Source organism: Dermacentor albipictus, chromosome 9 (assembly GCF_038994185.2).
Source record: "Dermacentor albipictus isolate Rhodes 1998 colony chromosome 9, USDA_Dalb.pri_finalv2, whole genome shotgun sequence".
NCBI lineage: Eukaryota > Metazoa > Arthropoda > Arachnida > Ixodida > Ixodidae > Dermacentor > Dermacentor albipictus.
The window spans coordinates 16,100,831-16,123,263 of record NC_091829.1 but is presented as its reverse complement, the minus strand read 5'-3'; the positions used below and the strand labels follow the sequence as shown (position 1 = coordinate 16,123,263).

At 46.9% G+C, this 22,433-nt stretch overlaps 1 protein-coding gene across 5 annotated transcripts in view; it reads left to right on the top strand.

Annotated features, from left to right (window-relative positions):
- The window catches only part of LOC135903675 (ras and EF-hand domain-containing protein homolog), a 111,449-nt gene that overhangs the window by 20,522 nt on the left and 68,494 nt on the right, over nucleotides 1-22,433 (top strand). For 4 of the 5 annotated variants that reach the window (XM_065434000.1, XM_065433997.1, XM_065434001.1 and 1 more), the window contains exon 2: nucleotides 13,420-14,137. In XM_065434000.1, the coding sequence (XP_065290072.1) occupies nucleotides 13,680-14,137 (458 nt within the window). In that variant the 5' untranslated portion in view covers nucleotides 13,420-13,679. Of the gene's footprint in view, nucleotides 1-10,144; nucleotides 10,390-13,419; nucleotides 14,138-22,433 lie in introns of those variants that run through there. The other variant, XM_065433998.2, reaches the window with a different exon arrangement.

Sequence of the window (22,433 nt, the reverse complement as noted above, 5' to 3'; positions counted from 1 at the left end):
TCCTGCGCTTCTGTTCGTTTCGCGACCACTAGGCGGCCATTCACCACAATTTGACAGAGCGGTCTTTGAGCCATTCAAATGGAGGGCACGTACCCCTGGCAAACATTCAGAATGTAGCTAATTTAACAGCAAGCTTTAGCCCAGGACAGAGAGATACGTTGACATAGATAGATAGAAAAGCTGAGAAGTCGGTCTGAGTCAAAGTTCAGGAGCTCTTATAAATAAATATGTGGGAAGGTAAAACTTGTTTTTCCTGCAACCATTTCACTGGTCTTGACGAGTTCTGTCTTTTTGGAAAGATTGGATACGCTTTGTAGACAATCACAAGGAAGAAGACGGGACAGGCGCAAAGTAACAACTGTCCGTGCCTGTCCCGTCTTCTTCCTTGTGATCGTCACAAAGCGCATCCAATCTTTTCAAATACAACAAACCAACTTGCCCAACAACGCATTCTGCTAAACTAGAGTTCTTTCTTGTTTTGCATTGAAAATGAAAGTTAGCTGCCGGCTACTTGAAGCATACTTTTCTTAAGCCATCACTTTTCCGCAAAAATGATTGGAAACCGCAAAAATATAAACTAAAAAAATCGTGTTTACAACTTTGTAATTCTGCAATAAAATCGACATCACAATTCAATAAACAACGCATATTAATGCCCCTAAGGCGAACGAAATTGACGTCTTATGCACTGCTCGGAAATGTACCATTAATTTGTGAGTATAAATTTTGCAAAATACTCGTAAGCATTGTACAGCTTCAAGTAAACTGTAAAGCTATCGCATTTGTCCGCTTTAGACACTCTGAGGAATGCAGTTTGCACAGCCGTGATAGCTATTATTGGTGCTGACTTTCGAGTTTGTAAACTTTCACTAGAACATTCTGAAAATTGGAAATTTTCGACCATTTGCATTAAATCCTCGACGCCGTAAAACGGAATTCTCATTCCTAGAGCCGGCAGAATTCAACTTCCTCTCTGAAATGCAACAAATTTCATTCGAATCAGTTGAGCAATTGCGTCGCGAAAGCATTTGTGTTTTTCATGTGTATTTAAATAGAGAAATCGCAGATGGCCAGATGGCCCCAACATAATATTTCCTCTTAAATTCTACACCAGGTTGTTCCTTGCAGCCATGTCTTCGCGGGGGGTCTATTTGCATCGTTATTTGACTTCTTTGCATCTTTGACTTCGCTTTGGTTTTCGTCTGCTCATTATACGCCTTTTTTGTTATGCACTGCAGTGTGTTGACGCGCTCGGTGGCGTTGGTGCAGTTTCTTTACGTACATATAAGCATTGTCTGGTTAAGTGCACCAAAGGAGACAGGCCTGATTGCATGAATGGTGGCCGGAATTGTTCTTATCCTTCATCGTTTTCTTGCTGACTGATTTCGACTTTTCATTGACGCATTTCTTGAGGGGCTGCTCAGTTTTCTGATGGCGCGATGTAAGAGTGCAGAGTTATAGTTTTGCTCATTATCTGGGTACAGAGACTGTTCCTCGAATTGCTTGCTCATACTTCTCCCCTAAGCCTTAGGAATTATGGCAAACTTCCTGCTCACTTCTTACGAAACTTAAAGTGAATACTCCTGGTTAGATATGACTTATGTTATTTCAAATGTGCCTTACATCTAGTTCTATACTTTATTGCTTTTAGTTGTAAAGACCGCACAGCGAAGCCAGGGACACACACAGACTGTGAAACCTCGTTATAACGAACAGTTAAAAAATCTGAAATTAGTTCGCTATATCCATAATTCGTAATATAAAATTTCGTAAAATATACATGCAAGAGGAGCAAAATTCAATCAGAGAAGGCACAGCAACTCGAACGATGCTTACTTGGGTCACGTTCATTTATTTACGCACAAAGAACTGCGTTATCGCGGCCTGCTTCTTGGTGTTGATCGCACTCCGTACCACGCCCTGTTCCACAGTTTGCAAACAATCAACATGGGCAAACCCACTGCCCTCAATAGCACTGCAGTGGCGGCGCAGTAAATCCAACGCATCACGTGCTTCTTGTGAAGTCGGAATGTTCTCATCGTCTACAGGGTCTACAATCTCGAGCTTGGTCTTTAACGTCAGTGCCACTCTTTTTTTCACATTCATCGCCATTACAGCACTACGCACACCCGCGCACCGCACTCGACACGACCACCGAAAGAGCCTCCACACAACGCTACGACGGCCACGCCACTGCTAACACTAAAACGCAAAAGCAACATTCGATCACGCCGCTGCCGCTGCTGCTGAAGCGGCGCTATCAGCGGTTGTGAGATGCGGACGAATTCTTTGGCTGTCAGCTCTCGATGACGACGTGGCATCTGTGGTGCTGTCAGCGCCTGCGAGGTAGTCCTGAACGTTTCCTGCGCCGCACAACACACTTGTAGTGCAACGAAACCTGCCGCCTGCTATTAAAGTGAGGTAGGGCTTGGCGTCGCGAAGTTCGTTATATCCGTTTTATGCCAAGCCGCGTTCGCTATAGGAAGTTAAAAATACATGTGTTTGACAAAAATATTTCGGAAGAGTTCGATATATTCAATAATTCGTTATATGCGTGTACGTTATATCGAGGTTTGACTGTATATCGCTTTACAAAGTTTTGTCCGCGTTCGTTAGCATGCAACTATTCTGCGTCCGAACGATTGTTGGCGCTGGTAACGTATTGCTCAGAGAATTCGCCAGTGGATGTGTGAGTGCAAGAGAGTGTTACCTTGATGCAGACAAGCTATAGTCACATCGATATTCGAACAATTAGACGCCTTGACGAAAACAGATCCCCATGACGAAACGTTTCCTTCAGCGACGTTCCTTGTCTTACCACTTTTCATCACTTCCTGTCAACTTCTGTTTTGTTTGAGACAAGAGAAAGGGTTCACATGTATGCAATGACATGCAGTGAACTAACTCCCAGGTTGGAGCCAGCATTTCGACAAGCAAACTCGTCTTTGTGGCGTTGTTGCCTTGACGAAGGCGAGCCCAATTGTTGGAGCTTTGGTTCCAAGCTGAGGATTTTTCTTGTTCGCGGTCACTGTTAGTAGCGACGAGAGTTTGTCGGAGGCTGTCCTTGAGCGCTAGAGAGCAGCTATCGTACGTCCTCTAAGGCTACAGTCAAACCCAGCCTTTCGCGCCTGTTAGCCAAACGTCCAGCTCCCACTGGTGCCGGGTTGTGAAGACGGCACGGTAGATTCTGCCGCACATACGCTCATCACAGTTTCAATAGATGACACCAGTGATCGTAATGCGGTGACTTCAAGTTGCGCGCGCAAACATAGGAAGCGCTAGAAACAACAAGCATGTGATTTGCCTTTAACAAATGCGGGCACTTTGCAACGCCTACTCATGAACTCAACGGACGTTGTCCGCTTGTATCCGTAAGGCATGGCTAAATTCAAACGGTGTTCATTGCTAAGAAATGCTAGGGAAAACGTAAAGGCGTGTTGCCGTTCACAGTTATGACGTGTATACGTCAAGCTAAAGAAGCTTCCTTCAAAGTGCCCGACCTAAAACTTTCCTTGCCTAGTGAACATGGCCATATTGAACTTCTGCCTACGCCTCTCTTTATCTCGCTTCCTCATTCCCCTTCCCAGCTACGTCCAGTTTACCTTCCTGCCTTTCCTATATTCCGTGCCTCTCTCTCTACTTTGCTAGTACATTGGATACTTACGGGTTCGTCGCTTGAAAATTTCCATCCTTCAAGCCTTTGTTGTGTCACTGAATATAAGGCACAGCCTAACGTAGAAATAGCAGAAAAAAAAAGAAAACGATGTCCTGGCTCCTGCATCTCGTTGTATCTCGTTGTCATTTTTTCTCACTCCCAGCCATAATAACTATTTTTTTTTGTCGCTGTTCTTCATGGCTCTTATCGCCCTCTTGAGCATGTCAAGCGGTGCTGAAGTGGGCACTTTGAGCCAGGGCCGGAAATACTCACACGCCGCTCGAAATAACAGGCATATCGGACTCTTGTTTGCCGCCAACCCCCTCTGCACTGCAGTCGTCAATATTGACCCAGGCTCGTCCCGCTACCGCGATGTAGTACCTGTCTTGGGTGGCTGAACTGGCGGCACGTAAACAATGTTGTCTTTATATATGCAGGAAATTGCTACGCTTGCGCCAAGCGGCTGGGAAATACTAATCCGTTGGCTCAGAGAATGGGCAAAGAAGCGTCAACGGAGCACAACAGGGTTCCGCATAAATTACCCGCCGCTCTTGCTGGAGGGGTGTGAGCATGTGGTGTTTAGTACAGGAGGCCAAGGGCTGGATCCCAGAGCATGTAGGGTGAATGAGACGGGGGTTCTATAGCGTACGCGCACTGTAATTTTGGTGCTCACTCTATAATGCCAAATGGTCAATAAAGAAAGCACATTTACAAATTGGATAAGAGCAGTTTTGGAACTTTAGAATTCCCGACTGATTCAATCAATCAATCAATCAATCAATCAATCAATCAATCAATCAATCAATCAATCAATCAATCAATCAATCAATCAATCAATCAATCAATCAATCAATCAATCAATCAATCAATCAATCAATCAGTCAATCAATCAATCAATACTGATATCCTTTCTAGGCATTTGCAATATTCAGTGTTCAGCACTAGCTCCTCGCAGACGCCGGTCACAACTCTGAAAAAAGCCCGCCGTAGCCTAAGTACGCTTCGAAAATCATGGCTAGAAGATGGTGTCTCTGTTCTTGTTGTGACGATAGGAAATCCTATAAGCAATGTCGCTTGTCTTGTATCTACTACCTTGTCCTTTCGAAAGTATGCGTTTGTTAAACCTACAAGTACAAACCAACTATCCGAGGAACACACTGTGTTAAGACAATGGCCTGTAGATGTCGCTTCCGGAGGATGGGCCCAAATGTTTCATTTTAATAAATCGAAGCTTTCTGTGTCTCACTGATTCGTCCGTGAGCGCCGAAAACGCACTGCAGGAAAGCCAACTTATACATCTGCGTAGAACACTACAGTAATTTACATTTTCAATACCGCGCCAGCGTCGACTGGCCGGCCGGTCAGTGCCTGATAACGGCGCGAAGCGACGAGCTCAGCAAGAGTAGCGCATGCGCACAAAGTGCACTGGAAGCGGAAGTTGTGTCTACTAGGCATGGCACCATCACTGTCGCGATTGGCTGAGCTTCCCTGCTTATCGGAGACAGTAAGTGTGCGTGAACATGGGCTCGTCTTAGGATCTGGAAAATATAATCCTAAACAAGCAATCAAATCGCATATGCATAGCATCGGGTCGCTCAGCATTTCTTGCGTTCGTTGCGTAATCCATGGCTTCGGACTTTGACTTTGATTCAATTTGCATCCGGAGAAAGCTTCGCGTTCAACCATCTTTCTTTAAGAAAGAGGCTTTGATTTCTTTTTCTTTTGAGGAGGGGGGGCCAGTTCGGTAAGCTGAGGCGCCGCGGTAGCTCAGATGCTCGAGGTCGAAGGTTCAGGCCCTGCCGCGGCGGCCTCATTTCTATGGTGCCTACATGCAAAAACGCTCGTGTACTTAGATTTAAGTGCACGTTAAAAGAACCCCAGGTGGTCAAAATTAATCCGGAGTCTCGGACTACGGCGTGCCTCATATATAATCGGATCGTGGTTCTCGCACCTAAAATCGAAGTTCGACAATGTACCATCGCAAAATTTCGTTTCGGCGATATGCCGAACGCCGTGATGCCGCGATGAAAACCTGCAATGGCTGTAAAAGACTGCGCTGAACGACGTCACCTGCTTGAACTACTGCCCATTAGAAGTCGTTGCAGGCCTCCTATTATTCGTAACAGAGCAGCTCAAGTTCACTATACGGTACTTTCGTCGGATCTATCGAGATCAAGAGCCAGAAAATGATCAGCGGTGCTTTTTCTTCTTTTGCGACAGTAATTCCATGGACACTCCAAGCGCATTTCTGCCGTCGCCGTGATGTTCTCTTTAAAGACCAAACACATAACATCGTCGCCGCACGCTGTATGCGCGAGTGAAAGCTTGCGAGGATCGGCCGACAATCGCGGTTCAGTCTCGCGCGCATGAGGGTGGAAGGCGCACCCTCTTCTGTCGCGCGCGAGGCACGGTGGCGGGGAGGCGAGGGAGGAGGGGCGTTGGCGTTCTATTTCGGCGGCTGCTACTTCGACGAGGCCGCGCGGGCGCCATATCTTGAAAGCGCGGAGGGAGGAAACTCAGGAGAGGCCCTGACGTCACTCTTTGTGAAGCGAAAGCGAAGCCGGAAGTTGGCGTTGCTCATGGCGTTGCTCCGCCTATCGGGCCAGCTCACCTCTCCTGTTTACATTTCTTGCAAAACCACGCCGCGCTGCGCGAAACCGTGCTGCTCGGACCCGCGCGCTCCACAGCAATACTAAACAATCCTTAGCACGTTAGCATGATTCCGCCGAAGAGGGCAAAATTTCCCGCGGATATTCCTTCGTCCGTTGTCATTGCCGTGGCGTGGTACATTGCGTACAGCGTTGCATGCGCGTTCACTTCACGAACTTTAGTTCCTCGTGTCCCACCTGGCCACAGCAACATCCGGTATAGCACGGTCCAGATAACGCAGCGCAACAAAACACGGAGACCAACGCAAACCTGCCCGCACGGCGCCTTTGCCACTGTACGAATCCTACGGAGCAACACGTGTGAGCGCACAGAACAATAACAAAGCCGCCATTGTGGCCCGAAAGGTGGGGCCACTACAGCAAGGAAGTAAAAAACAGCAAAACAAAGGAGAGCCTACTACGTCATTTCCTCCACACGTTTCTCCTACACTCTAAGAACAGTTTACACCCTTTGGCTTGCCCCTTCTGCCACACAAAAATAATCGTCATCTGCCTTGATGCGTTTCCTTTCTTTATCGCTGCGAGCCCGGAACTTTCCAGTAACGAACGGCACGCGCGTTATCAGCATAGAACAGTTTACACCCTTTGGAGTGCCTCTTCTGATAACGCGCGTGCCGTTCGTCACTGGAAAGTTCCGGGCTTGCAGTGATAAAGAAAGGAAACGCATCAAGGCAGATGACGATTATTTTTGTGTGGCAGAAGGGGCAAGCCAAAGGGTGTAAACTGTTCTTAGAGTGTAGCGCGCGGAGGGGCTAGGGCCTCTCCTCAGTTTCCTTCCTCCATGCTTGAAAGCGATCTGCAATGTTGGCAAAGTGCGCCTAGTGCCGGTAGCTTTGTGCTTTCGATGTTTCGTTCGTGTTGAAGCCAGAGGCAGCACGCAGGTCCATTCACTCGCTTCTGCTGCCGCGATTCCTCGCTGCAGAGCTATGACAGCGAGTTTCCACGGTCATCGAGCGAGGTGTGTTTGTGTAGCTGTGTGAGCGTGACACCATGCTTGTTACTTTAGTTAGTAAACAAATGTTTAGAAGTTCATAGGGCCAATAAAGCCACCATCCTTACTCCGTATAGCTGTCTACTAAACTGCCGTCGTAATAGATACTTCGCATTTCGTGCGAACCGGCGACTTTTTAAAATTGTACAATGGTTAGGAAACTGGACAATGCTCCTTATCTATCGCTTATGGAAGATGCGTTCAGACCCTTCCAAGTTTCTCTTTTGGCTCAGTTATAGATGATGTGAGGAAATGTTGATAAATAAATAAATAAATAAATAAATAAATAAATAAATAAATAAATAAATAAATAAATAAATAAAAGACAACACCTACGGTACGTCCGGCGATGTACCTATAATAGGTGAATTGTATTGCTTCTCTACAGGTGTACGGGGCTGCCTCCATTTTATTAACGAACGTCCTGTAGGCAGCTAAGCATGACGCTTGTGGCTGTCGCTGAGCCGATCGTCTTCGGCTTCGGAGCAGCGTCTTCGGCGCATTTTAATGTGGAATGAACGGGGTTCCACTCATTCATTCGGGTGTACGAGTAAGCGGCCGTATATGACTTTCAGGTGGGCATCAGATCATGTCCCGGGCACCGTCTAAACTCTGTAATTGATGAATACTCTGCAATGGCTTGCAAAGGCAGCAATGCTTGCAACATTTGGCATTGAAAAGCAAATTGCTCGCGTATTATTTATAGTAGAGTGAGCCAAGTTCACTGGCCGCGGTATGCGATACGAGCTTTCGTCTGGTTCGTAGAAGGGAGACAGTGTTTAAGCGGGGCGAAAAAAACGCACACACGCAAAGAAAGAGAGACCTACAGATCAACATAGCTGCCTCCCACACCTGGCCGTTTTCCTCCGCTGCTATTTCCAACGACGACAGCTGCAGCTATCAGCCCCTCGCTACACAGGCTTCGCACGCGTCTCTGGGTCGCCGATAGCGGATAACAGCTGGGATAACGGGAGCCGGTAAGCGTTCGGTGCCTGCTTACAGCAGGGAGATCTATCCAGTTCGTATATAAACTGCAATACCGAATACATAGACTTGCTTATTTCTACTGGCATACACTGTGAATCTGGTAGGAGGCCCATAGTCAGCTAGGCTGCTTGAGCTAATCAGTACTACATACATGCAGAGCAGTCTGGCATTTTGCCTATCTCTCCTTCATCTTTTCTGTATTCCTTAAGATCTCTGTATGTATAATATTGTGCGGTTATCTAGGCCTGTAACGATTCTCTAATTTATCAGTATCTTGAAGAGAAGATAAAACTGCGTGAAAAAACGAGGACAAGCAAGAGGAACACACAACTCGATCGCTCGTGGTGTGTTGTGCCTTCATTTCGCTCGTCCTCGTTTTTTCGCGCAGTTTTAACGTCCCTTCAACTATGAACCAACTATAGCCCCCAGAAACGTCCTACTAAAATGTCAATATCTTCGCTGCTTTTTCTTTTTAATCAACCAATATACTCCAAACGTCTTTTACTTTCCTCCACTTCTGACAAGGTATTTCTTCCATCCGCTTTGAACGCCAGCGCTTCTGGAAGGTGCACGTTTCCTACGGGCCTTGCTGGGAGAATATCTTGGCATTCCATTACGATGTGCCGACTCAAGGCAGCAGAACGTGCCTCATCCTGTGGCGAATGTCTTCTCCGGCATGTTTTTTTTTTTTTGTACTCAGGCCGCCACCTCGGTCCTCGAATGACAAGGCACGCCACTTCGCGTTATCGTACAGCAGCGACGGAACGGGGCGACCAGACCAGGCGATCCCCCGCCGCGCTATATTTTGTCACGTTTATTTCCTGTTTTCGCCCTGCTGTTCAGTTGCGCCGTACAAACGCTGCCCCACATGCCCTATTCTGTTTGTTCTGCTGAACTGATTAACTGTCAGGCAGTTACCCAGACCATATATATATATATATATATATATATATATATATATATATATATATATATATATATATATATATATATATATATATATATAAATGAGAAGGAAAGGAATTAACCGAGGGGCCTGATTTTTCTCTACATTAGTGTAAATCAAAGTGGATGGAAAAACAACTTGCCGCAGGTGGGAACCGCACCCACAACCTTCGCATTTCGCGTGCGATGGTCTACTGTTTGTTGGCTTCTTATGATATGACTAATATATATATATATATATATATATATATATATATATATGTGTGTGTGTGTGTGTGTGTGTGTGTGTGGGTGTGTGCGGCGCGGACTGTGCAGGATGCATTGGCTAGCATTGTCAGCGCCATGGCAGCAGTCGTCACAGCTACCAGAGCTGTGAGTTCAGCACCGTTGAAGTGATGATGGCTGTCAAGTTACGCAACACACCATCGCTTCAGTGGTGCTGAACTCGCAGCTTTGGTAGCTGTGACGACTGCAGGCACGGCGCTGATAATGCTAGCCGATTCATCCGGCAAAATCCGCGCCGGCCTTGGGACAGTGGAAGCACGTGGGAGAGCTATGCGTCATTTGGTTTGCGCCGGGCAAAGAGACGCAGAGCGCGCACACACGGGAAAGAAGAAAACGAAGAACGGTATAGGCCTGCTGCAGTGCTGGCGAAAAAAAACAGACGATCGAGGGGAAGAGCTGGCTTTCTTTTGTGTTTTGATTTCTTCATCCACCGCACATGTTGTCCGAGTAGGCGGGGCATGGGGAGACGCGTCAGAGGCTACGTGAGCGCCCCACGTGACCAGTGTGCTTGCAGACGCACGAAACACACCTCTCTTCAGCTGACGTCGGCGACGGTGCCGCTTTCTACATGCCTACGTGCATTCGGTGGCTTTTTGTCGCCGCGGATGCCTGCTAGATTTAGTGTGACGCTCTTTGTTGTGATGCTCGGGAAAAAGTGCAACATCGCAAGGAGTTTCGTTCGTTAAAGTGGGACGAACCTCAAGGAACGTTGGGCGGACTCATCTGAACGTCACGTTGGATACTACACTGTGTGTATAGTGCTCTAAACTGCAGTGCTTATCGCCGGCGATAACCTCAGGCGCCAACCGTACGTTTGGCAGCACGACGAAGCTTCGTAACCTACCTCCAGGCGGTTCGTACGTATGACGCCGACTTGGATGTACTAATGTAGCATATATTCTGTTCGAGCGATGCATACATAAAACGTTCAAAGCAGCAAAATTATTTTGACCACTATTTGAAACACAACACGTTCACGGGGACTTCGATTTGAACAACTATTCCAGCAGCTTCACTTTTTTGTAAGCTATATTCCCCTTTCCCCCACCACCAGTGTAGGGTAGCAAACCGAGTGTTCATCTGGTTGACCTCCCTTCCTTTCCTGTCCTTGCTTTCACTCTCCCCCTCCCTCCGCCTCCCCCCCTCTCTCACTCTCTCTCTTGCTTTTTGATTTTGGAAACATGGCGACTACTATGAAAGCCCTGAATTTAAAAGAAGATAAAAAAACAAAAGAAACCTGATGCCACATATTGAACGATGTTGGTAGGCGTAATCAGTATGTATTATGAATCAAAACCAGAGTAGATTATGTTGTTATACATAGCAGAGAATGATGTAGGCTGGCCAGCTATGCGAGTGACCCAAAGTTGATAACCAATGGTCCATCAGTGTAGTGAAATAGGTGCTAAATAAATATAAAACCTCAACCGAAGAGGGAAAAGAATTAGGCTGACTCGTGAAATATAGAAATTCGGGTTTATTAGGTGATTTACGAAAGATAGGGGCAGTTAGATCTCTTGGATGGGTGTTTGTCTTGCAGTAAGCTATATCGGGCCGATGCTAACAACCTGAGGAGATTTATTCGTGGATCAAGTAGTCAATGCAATGGTGCATTGGTTGCCATTGGTTAAATATTCGAATTAAAAAAAATTCTGAATCATGGAACTCTGATCCGATTAGTCTCTACATAGGTTACAAAAGTAAACAAAACAATCGTGCACTTACGAAAATAAAATAAAAAAAAGAAATCCAGAAGGCGCAGTAAATATTCCCTTACGGAAAGATAGATGCACGTATCACTATATTTTCGCACCTAATACATGTATATCAGCTTTGCTCATTTTCGTTTTAAAACGATATATAGTAAGGACAATTTCCAATTACGAAACCTACTACACTATAGTTGTCTAGCATATACCACTCGCTTTGTTAGAAACGCTGCACGAATGAGTGGTTTTCGTTTCCATTTCATTCGGCTGGTTGCCGTGACGTCAGTGTCTAACGCCACGTGCGCAAAGGGCGTTACAGTCGGATTCCTGTAATTATGCAGTTTAAGAAAGCAGTGACATTTCTGGCCCATTTTTATTTTTATTCTCTCCAACCTCACAATGCACTCGCATTCCTTTGCGAGCTGACACCGTCACAACAGCTGCGTGCGCTTGCACAGTGATTGGGTTCGTGCGTCATTTCTGCGACGTCACACTGATGTTCTACCTAGTTGCTTCTACTGCTTAGCACTGCTATTTAATCCCAGAGATGTAAACTTGAACGTTCGTGAAGTGAAAAAAAAAATCCCCAGGTCTTGGTGGTGGTGGTGGTGGTGTTGCAGAAGGTGGGGTTAGCCTGGCGTACATAGCCGGCAATTGTTCCACCTGAGCCTCTTCTGAATTGAGATGAGGGCTGTGTTATCGGGTGTTGATGAGCCCCGCGTCTCGCATAAAGGCAATCAGCAGTCGTTGCACTCTCTTCCTGGTAGCCGCGGGCCCTCCTGGGAAAACAACGTCTTCAAAGGTCCCGCGCGAAAGACCATTCTTTTGCAGGCTGTCGACCATCGCTTTTCTTTCTGTGTCGAACCGCGGGCATAGCCAAATGAAATGTTCAGTGTCGTCAATATCACCACAGCACGCACTGCGCGGGGGGGGGGGGGGGGGTAGCGCATCGTACAGTCTTGAATAACCAAGCCGGGGTGTATGCGGAGTTCGGTCACTTTGCTTCTTGCAGTAAACGCAGCGGTGGCTACCAAGTGTAGGAAAGCGCGAAATTTTAGAGGAGATGCAGTTCTGCTCCGTTTTTGCCGCGACAATACTTAAACGCTCGAAACTGTGTTTGCTTTGTCCATCCATGTGTCCATCGCGTTACGCTGCCATCGTCAATAGCGTCGCCTCCATCGCTGTCGTGACGGTATCGAATCGTCGTCAGGCCACCAGTCACTGAACTCCTACACATTGAATTCCACACACACGCACACACGCGCACACACACACACACACACACACACACACACACACACACACACACACACACACACACACACACACACGCACACACACACACACACACACGTATGTATGTATGTATGTATGTATGTATGTATGTATGTATGTATGTATGTATGTATGTATGTATGTATGTATGTATGTATGTATGTATGTATGTATGTATGTATGTATGTATGTATGTATGTATGTATGTATGTATGTATGTATGTATGTATGTATGTATGTATGTATGTATGTATGTATGTATGTATGTATGTATGTATGTATGTATGTATGTATGTATGTATGTGTGTGTGTGCGTGTGTGCATGTATGTATGTATATATGTATGTATGTAGGCAGGGAGGCTAATTAGACTTTGTCCAGTTTGCTACCCAACACTTGGGAGGGGGGAGGAAAAGAAAGAGAGAAGGCACGAGCCTTGACCGCACTTTCACATGCACCAAGTCAGGCGCACCGTATCTTAAGTCGGGCATTCAAAGCTGTCGCTTTCAGCTACTGTAGAAAGCTCAAATGGATTTCTGAGCTGATGAGCTGTGAGGCCAGGTTCTCAATACCTTTGGTTCTGTAAATGGGTTATCGTCCAGTCTATCCAAGGCACACTGTGCTGTGTGGCGTTGCTTGTTGAGGAGAGAACAACGACAAAGAAGATTATCTATGGTCTTTCTACACTTGCACTTAGCGCACAAATGTGAGTCCACCATTCCAATGGGATAGCTTTAACAGGCGGTTTTAAAAAGGACACAGTTTTAAAAAGCTCAGCCACTAATATCACCATTTATGTACGCACAGCGGTGCTTTAAAGGCAGTGGTCTAAACGAGTGGCCGCAGCTTCTTTCCTTCTGGTCAGCTCTCTGCTCACACAGCTCCTTTCTGCTCTCTTCCACAGTTGAATGACCACCAGGTGGAACGACGGGAGGCGACCGGCAGACTCCGAGGGCCTCACGTGCGTGCGCTAGACCACAGCTGGACACAGATTAAGACAAGCCCGACGAAGATGAACTTATCCTGACCCCCGCCGGGCCCCACTGGAGGGAAAAGAAGAACTTCCTAGCGAGAACGCTGGCGTCAAAAGCCGGAACGGCCAAGCCGCGATCCGCGGAGAGCGTGCCTCCGCCGCTGCCGAGCGCCTCAGCCGCAGTCGACCCGATGGCCACGCTGCAGCTGGAGCAGCTGTTCCGCGCGTGCGACACTCGGGGCACGGGATACCTGGACCGCGAGGAGCTGCGCAAGCTGTGCCACCGGTTCAGCATCAGCAGCCAGGACGCCGACGCCATATTCGAGGACCTGGACCACGACGACGACGGACGGATAGACTTCCACGACTTCGAGAAGGGCTTCCGGGACTTCCTCACCCAGCTTCCGGGAGGCGACACGCCGCCGGAATCGGAAACGGCGGACGACGCTGCCGCCGGCGGGTCCTCCGGCGCCAACGCGAGGGCTCCGCGACCCTCGGAACTGCAGAAGGCGTTGCGCAGGGCCTCCACCATCGAGTATCGCCGGGACTCGGTGATCAACGGTGGCGACGAGAATGCGAAGTTGTGGAACACGCAGCGCGCTTGGGGCAACCTGACCACCGAGCTCGCGAAGTCGGGGAACGTCATCAAGTGAGTACTGCGGCCACTGTGATTCTCGAGCACGCTTGCTGAAGAGCGGGTCTAGAAGTGAATATGTGCAGACAGAGCTAGGGGACGGAAGAACAGTTGTGGCAGACGGGCGCTGTCCGGACGCTGTACGCAGTAGATTTAGCACGAATGTGTACGCACGCAGCAGACTTGGGAATCTGATCGTTTGGTTTACGAGATCTTGGAGTGTAATCAATTCTGTATGCGACCGCTATGCTTGAAAATAATTTTTGAAGGGCGGGTTTTGAAGTGGACCTTAGCACAAACAAGGTACGACAGAACAATGGAACAGACTTGCGGCACATGGACTCTTCTTAGCGGTAGTGAAGCAGTCTGTCAAAAACAGTGTAAAGGCCACAGAACCGGCTAACATCTGCGCGTGAGGATTCGGTGACCGGCTTTAGCCGCCAGCAAGACAGGAGTCCAGTATGGTATAGCAGACAAGCGGCGGTGAAAGCGTCACCATTACACCGCTACTTTTACTGATCAGCGACGAGAGCAGTGGCGTTCAGACTGTTTCGTCAGACTTTACATCACGTGAGTACGCAGCCGCTTGAATACCTGAATACCGTAGGGTTTGCGGCGGCGGAGTAAAGTCACCAGGTAGTTTTACGACCATGCTTGAGAGCACTACTTGAGAAGCAGGTCCGAAGTGTTTGTTGGTTAGTTTTGATTGTTCATTGCACGCCTGAAGCTAACTTAGCTCGCACCACGAATGCTTCACATCTGCATTTCTAGAAGTGTTCTCAATAGAACATGACCAACCAAAACCTGAGCCTTTACAGAAACGGGACAGGAAAGAACAAGTGAAAGGATAGATTCCACTTGTATGTGTAGCGCTAAATGTTGTCACTTCTATATAAATAAATAAATAAATAAATAAATAAATAAATAAATAAATATATATATATATAAGAGGGAAAGTACGGAGGTTAACCAGACGCTCGTCTGGTATCCTACCCGCAACTGGGAAAAGCGGTATAGGGATGAAGAGAGAGAGGAGGCACGTGTGTGATCACATATATGGGATGGAACAAATTATGGGCATTGAAACCAGGGGCGGTTTGCGCGAACATTTAATAACGATAATAATAACGAGCTTAACAACGCGTTCTTAAATGTTTTATAGACAACGCCTGGTCCGCACAAGAACGCGTTCTGAAATTCGTTAATGTTTTCGTTATTAAATGTTCGTGCAAGCCGCGCCAGGATTACTTTATGAGGAAGCTAGTGTTCAAATTTTACTTGGTAATATTTGCTAGCGAGTTCTCAGTTTGAAGGTTTCACGGGATGCGTTCTGGATTTCACCAACATAACCAGTACATATTATGCTCCCCGATGCGGCACACGTGTTCCCTTTAGTTTTTGTCCCACCTTGGCGTAAGTGAGCACATAGCACACTTGATAGCATTGTGTTGATGTCCTCGGCTGGGCAGCAATGAATTTAAACGCAGGGGACTTGAGTGGATTATGACACAACTGATGCTGGTTGGGCGTCGTTAGCTCTCACTTGACGATACCACGGAGGGACCGCTGTCAGAAAGCGGCTACTTCTTTGAATGATTAGAGAAAAGTGTTTATACGCAGAAAAAAAAAGCAGGATCGTCGATGTGGTTCACGAACGGCCGTTGCTCTTCGCGGGGCAAGAGGAGCGACGAAACATGGTGATCAGAACAGAATAGAGATACGTGTCTGTAGTATAGTGTCGCCCCCTGTCAGATCTATGTGTCATCGCACATGTATGTTTTGTAGCTGTTTAGCTAGATGGCGCACCCCCTTCTGTCATGTGACGAACATTGGACCAATTGGGAGGTGTCATCTGGCGTGTGAACCCTTTATTAGCAATAAACGGCCGAGGGTGGCCGAGTCTTCGTTCCGGTTTTCAACGGGAGCAGTTCGCTACGCGTCTCCTTTACTGCGCCGGCGTTAGCCGCGCGTTCGCTGGTCGGGGCCCCCCGCTTGCCTGCCGCTGCCGACACAACAGTGTCCAAAGATGAATACGTAAGCCTGCTCGGCAAAAGCTACTGTTTGTGGGGCGGATGTGTCGGTAAACATAACTTCCACGCACATCTGGCCACTGTTGAAAGCGAGAAAAGGGCAGTGTCTGAGGTTGGCATTCTCGAAGCGAGTGCGCCACGAGACGTTAGGCTTAGGCAGTTCAGTTTCCCTTGCCGGATTTTTAGCCTGCTACAGCAACTACTGAAGGACGAGCACGGCGTTGCAGACGTTCTCATGAAAATAGAAAGTCGGCGGGCACGGGGGACGCAAAGTGCCACGTGACTACGAAAGAGAGAGACGAGATGTGGCCATTCGTTACACTACATCTATCTGTAGGACAGCGGACCCATTTACGCAGGTGACCAGTGTGTCAAAAACACTACAAGGAAAGTTTGAGCTGACGTTAAGACTGACAGCGTAAGTTGCATAAAATCAGTTCTATGTGATGGCACTGATGCTTCAGCAAAGGAACTACTTCGGAATTACCAGCAGTTTAGTGTTAAACCAAGAGATAGATAGATCAACTCTATTCAAGCAAAGGCAGATAGGTCGGCTTCAGCTAGTGCGCTTTAGCATACTTTGCGCAAGGGTAAAAACGCTAGGGGAAGACAATAGAATGGGAGTCAAGATGAGGACAGATTAAAGCAATACTAGATGCATGGTCGTTCAACCGACCTTTCTGCAGTGAGCATTGTTGGCGGGATACCTGGCTAGAATAACTAGTAGGGCTGAGTACTAAAAAGAAGCAAGTGAAAACTCGCCCTTGCCTTTTGTTCGCGTTTAGAACAGATGTAACTGCCACATTAATTGCTACCTCGATGCAGATTAAATTTTCCCTTTTACGCAAGGCCACCATGTGCATCCACTTGCGACGACACAGTGGGCAACCTTATCAAAGATATGATGATGATTACGGAAGATTAGGGCGAGAAATGCCTCTAGGTATGACGTCATTATCACTGCCATCCAAAAAATCGTGGCTTTTTGTGATACGTTTCAAAGGAGAGGTTGGCGCCATTAGGCGGCAACTGCACGTGTTGGCACGAACATAGTAATTCACAAGAAGCACTGCAAAGCACTGACGACAATTGATAACCACGAATAAACACAAAGTTCTACACACGAGTCAAGGAATGCACAGAAAGCATGGTTAAAAAATGCACAAACATGCGAAGTTCAGTGAAGAAGCGAACGTGCTTTAATCGGCGTTGCAGGAAGTTCTTGACGTCATCGAAAACTTCTTGAAAGAAAGGGGCATAAGCCTCTTTTGCACTAAAGCAGTTGTATTACGCTTAATTCATTAGACGGCAGGTGAACAACTTTCATAAATATCATAAAAAGCAGACTTTGACGAATGTTGAACAACACAAATTTCTCGGTGTCAATTCTTGGCCGATGACTGCCATGTGCTTCGCACGTGAGCGTACTTGACAGACAAGTCAACCCTACCATAAACTTACTTCGCCGTCTAGCCGTAATTTTGGCTCTTTGGCGGAAGGGCGCACTGAGTGCAGCTTGTGAATGTAGTCTGCCAAAGTAGGTCTCTCTGCGTTTTAATAAATGCGACTAGTAGTGTTCAAGCTTGTTTTGCGTACGTTCTTTTCTAGTGGCGTTTCACTTCTCCCATTGTCATAACTTATAGTTTGAGCATAGTCTGCACCCACAGACAAGCACCTCTTTGTAGTTTATTTCGCTTTAAAGCTGTGAACTTCACTGGAGCTGTTCCTTGACCACATGCGCTGACATTCAAGTACGTGTAAGGTTTCAGACGCCAGAAGGCTGTTGGGGGTTCCCGTGTAGCTGTTGGCCTGAACTTATTATAATGTTCATATGAAATGGGGGCCCTGAGGCCGACCTGCCGAGGAAGGCCAAGCGTCACGCTCCGGCACGAAAAAAAAAAAAGCAGTACGAATCGGAAAACAGGCATAACGTGATGGTGGACCCGCCGTGGTTGCTCAGTGGCTATGGTGTTAGGCTGCTGAGCATGAGGTCGCGGGATCGAATCCCGGCCACGGCGGCCGCATTTCGATGGGGGCGAAATGCGAAAACACCCGTGTACTTAGATTTAGGTGCACGTTAAAGAACCCCAGGTGGTCGAAATTTCCGGAGCCCTACACTACGGCGTGCCTCATAATCAGAAAGTAGTTTTGGCACGTAAAACCCCATAATTTTTTTTAACGTAATGGTGGGGGGATGATTCTAAGCACACATCTGGAAAGCAGAGTTGACCTCAGTCGACATATTAAGGGACAGGTTTCAAGAAGCCGTTAACAAGTGTGTAAGTTTGTCATTCATACTTTGATGCAATGTGTTTTCCCATCTCCTGCAACAGCCTCCAAAGGGAGGTTAGCAGTGTGTATGAAATAAATAAATAAAATAAATAAGTAAGTATGAAAGATCTGTTCGTAAGGACCCGTATCAACGGCTTTTGAATACTGGGGTTTTGTGTGCCAAAAACCACAATGCGATTATGAGGCACGCCGTAGTGCAATTCCCTTCAGATTAATTTTGACTGACTGGGATTCTTTAACGAGCACCCAATGCACGGTACACGGGCGTTTTCTCTTTTTTTTGCATTTCGCCTTCATCAGAATATAGTCGCCGTGGCCGGGATTTGATCGCGTGACCTCGTGCTCAGCAACGCAACCCCAGAGCCACTACGCAAGCACAGCGGGTCGTCAACGGTTTCGTTGATATGGCTAGTAACAAACAATTTTCGCCAACACAGGAACAAAACTGTTACGAGCGACTGCTAATGAAGAATTACACTTTCTTAGTGATAATTTTTTTATGTATATCTGATCGGAACGATATATTTATATATATCACAGTTATTGCGCACTATTCGTCATGAGTTAACGGGTAATTAAAGAGAGTGACTCTCTTTAACCTGGTGGCCATGGACAAATGACATTTGTTGATATTTCAGGAAATCAGTGAGCCTGTGTGACATCGGCGAGTTTTTACAAGAGCCCTAACACACCTTAGAAAGCTAAAACGGGTTTTACGCGGACTATAAGAATTTCATACTTGAACATACTTAGAATATTAAACGAGGAGTTGACGAGGATGTAGCGGCGCAGGCTCAGTTTAGTATTGCGCTGCAAGGCTTTCGTATTGCGCCGGAAGTGGTATACATGGGCTTCTTCTACAATTCTTTGCACGAAGGATTATAACAGTGCGTGAGTGAGTTGATATCAGCTTTGCTCAGGTCATCGTCCAGAATTTTGGGCATGTACAGTGATCATTTCTGAGAAGTCAGTGCGCGCAATATGCGGCGTTAAAACGTAACACAGTTGTTAGTGAGTACCACCGTGTTTGCCATGCGCTATATGGCTTCATATAGGATATAATGATTTGTAAAAGTCGTGTGATTGGCCGATTTTAGTCGTTTCTTGGTGTTTTTTTTTTGCGGTCACATTGACATTCAGAATGATTTGTAATGAAACGAAATGGTCCCGTGTCCCTCTGGCACAAGAATTCGCGTCCTCGCCTAATTTGCTCGCCCAAATTACTACGACGGCAACCAGATTGTGATTACTACTTAAAAAACGCGTAGTTGATGAAGTACTTAAAAACGACAGTGGCTGGAAGATGCAAGAAATAAAGTGCTCGTGCACCTAGGTCAGCTCAGGGCATGTACGTACATGCCATGTACATGCAGTACATGGTAACCAGAAAAGCATAAGATATCTCTGGCTTGGATGTGCCCGGACGACATTCGACGTGCTAAAGAATTTTGTAGCGAAACAGAACAACAAAGCAACCGACAAATGGGGAACAGTGCGAAATATTAAACGGCCGTTGGCATCTCACATTCCATGATATGTCTTTGTGATAGCTGACGGAAGATTAATTGCTTGCAGCGCTTTAATGATCGGTTGCAAAACCTTACTTTTTGTGGGGACACTTGGCGGGGAGCCTGTCACTGGTGATGAATCCTTGTGTGGCAAGATCCAAATGACGGAAAGGAGAGAGAAGGCGGGAGATGGAAATTCAAGACGATCAGCAAAACGAGAACAAGGTGAAAGCAGGAGCCAACGTTTCGACAAGTGGACTCGTCTTCTTCAGGGCGACATATACGCGCATTAAAGACCTCAACTTTGACTTTTGCCATTGCCTGTCCCTCTTACGTGAAATGAAGACAGTGATGCAGTCGCGTTGTGGTGGCTCGTGTCCTCTTCTGAGAACTCAAGGCATGCCACGTGTACCCATGGAATGGAAAACAGCTGCCACTCTTTAAGCTCATGTGCGGTGATGTTGACGATGACGCATGTGGAGGTGGATGCGGCGATTATGATGACGACTATGACGATGATGATGATGTGGAACGTATCTTATATTACACGAGTAAAAAAAGCAGAGATCGTCGCGACCGTCATCCATCGCCAGTGGTGAAATATTTCACGCCCGTCGACGGGTCCACCAAGCCCTCTATGCAATACAAGGCATGCATGCGTGTGCTTGTGAGGTGTCGTGAATGTGGCGGTTTCATTTGTCACACATAGTTGAAGGATTCATTTAAAGTTCCACACGTTTAACTTTTTCAGCGAGTGCTTTTATACACCAGTCCTTACAGTAGTCTCGTGAGAGAACCACACATAAATTAGCTCTGTGCGTCTTATAAGCACGCATCTCAAAGCCGAAAAATTACATAAGTGTTCATTTCAAAGCTAGTCAGTTGAGTTATTTCTGCGACATTGTCCAGGAAAAAAGAGCAGATAATTTTTCCCCGAAGTATTGTCGGAAGGGTTTAGGGGTTAAAATTTGTGATCTGAAACTTGACAGAGGTCCACAAACCAGACCAATAGCGGAGCTTGGCCATAGTGGCATATACAGGGTTTTCCAGCTGATTTTAGCCAGAGTTTTAAAAATATGTGAATGACACGTAGCTGGACAGAATCAAGATAATGTTGTTTGCCGTCACTTGAATATACTCAAATTATGTTTTTCCTTCCACCTAATTGGATAATTAGCCTTAATAAATTGATCAACTTCTCAAATATTGTAATTAGATGAAAACTGTCAATAGGAAAATTGTAGAGCGACATGAAAAACTCCCGATACATTTTTTTGTTGCTCAATACGTGCTACATAAAAGATGGCTGTGGCTTAGCTAAGGTTAAGCCCAGGATGCGAAGCATACTAGCCTTTATTTTAACGCGACAGCGTTAAGGAGCTCGTGTCGCAGAAAAGCCGGTGTCGTCGGCGTCGGCTAAGGCGTGCGTCGCTTGCTCAGGCGCACATTTCGTTGTCGCGCCGAACGCTGCGTTGCTCGACGCTCACCGCGTCCGATGCGGGGCGCGTAGTCGCTGCGCCGTAGCCGATCGTCTTACACCCCTTGGCGCGTCGACGGGAACGCCATCGCGTTCCACTCTTGAAGGCGAAGCTTAAGCGTCCGCTTTGCAGCTGTTATGACGTCATATGGTAGCTACGCGGCCGCGCGCGGCGCAGCAAGGAAGAGCGTGGTTGTGCGGCTAGTATGCTTCGCATAAAAACAAAACAGCCTTGAAGGCGACGCCGCGAGCGACGGCGCGAGTTGGAGCCCCGTTTCTCCTCTGTCGTGACGTCACGGTGTCACGTGGTATTGAATAATAATTAATATTTGGGGTTTTACGTGCCAAAACCACTTTCTGATTATGAGGCACGCCGTAGTGGAGGACTCCGGAAATTTCGACCACCTGGGGTTCTTTAACGTGCACCTAAATCTAAGTACACGGGTGTTTTCGCATTTCGCCCCCATCGAAATGCGGCCGCCGTGGCCGGGATTCGATCCCGCGACCTCGTGCTCAGCAGCCTAACACCATAGCCACTGAGCAACCGCGGCGGGTGTGGTATTGAAGGCGACACCGCCGCGCCTGAGGAGCTGGGTTGAGCTCTAGTAATATGCTTCGTATAAAAGTGTTTTTCCGAGCGCGAAAGAAACCCTCGAATACACGCCAAGTGCCTCGAGGGGCCAGTCGCGCGGTAATTTTGCGTGCATTTGCGGGCTTCTTTCACGCTCGGAAAAACTTTATGTAGCACGTATTGAGCAACAAAAATATGTATCGGGAGTTTTCCATGTCGCTCTACAATTTTCTTATTGACAGTTTTCATCCAATTATAGTATTTGACAAGTTTATTAGTGAATTGAGGCTAATGATCTCATTAGGCGGCATGAAAAAATAATAAGTTGAGTATCGCCAAGCGACGGCAAGCAACATTACCTTGGTTCTGTCCAGCTACGTGTCATTCGTATATTTTTTTAAACTCTGGCTAAAATTAGCTGGGACACCCTGTA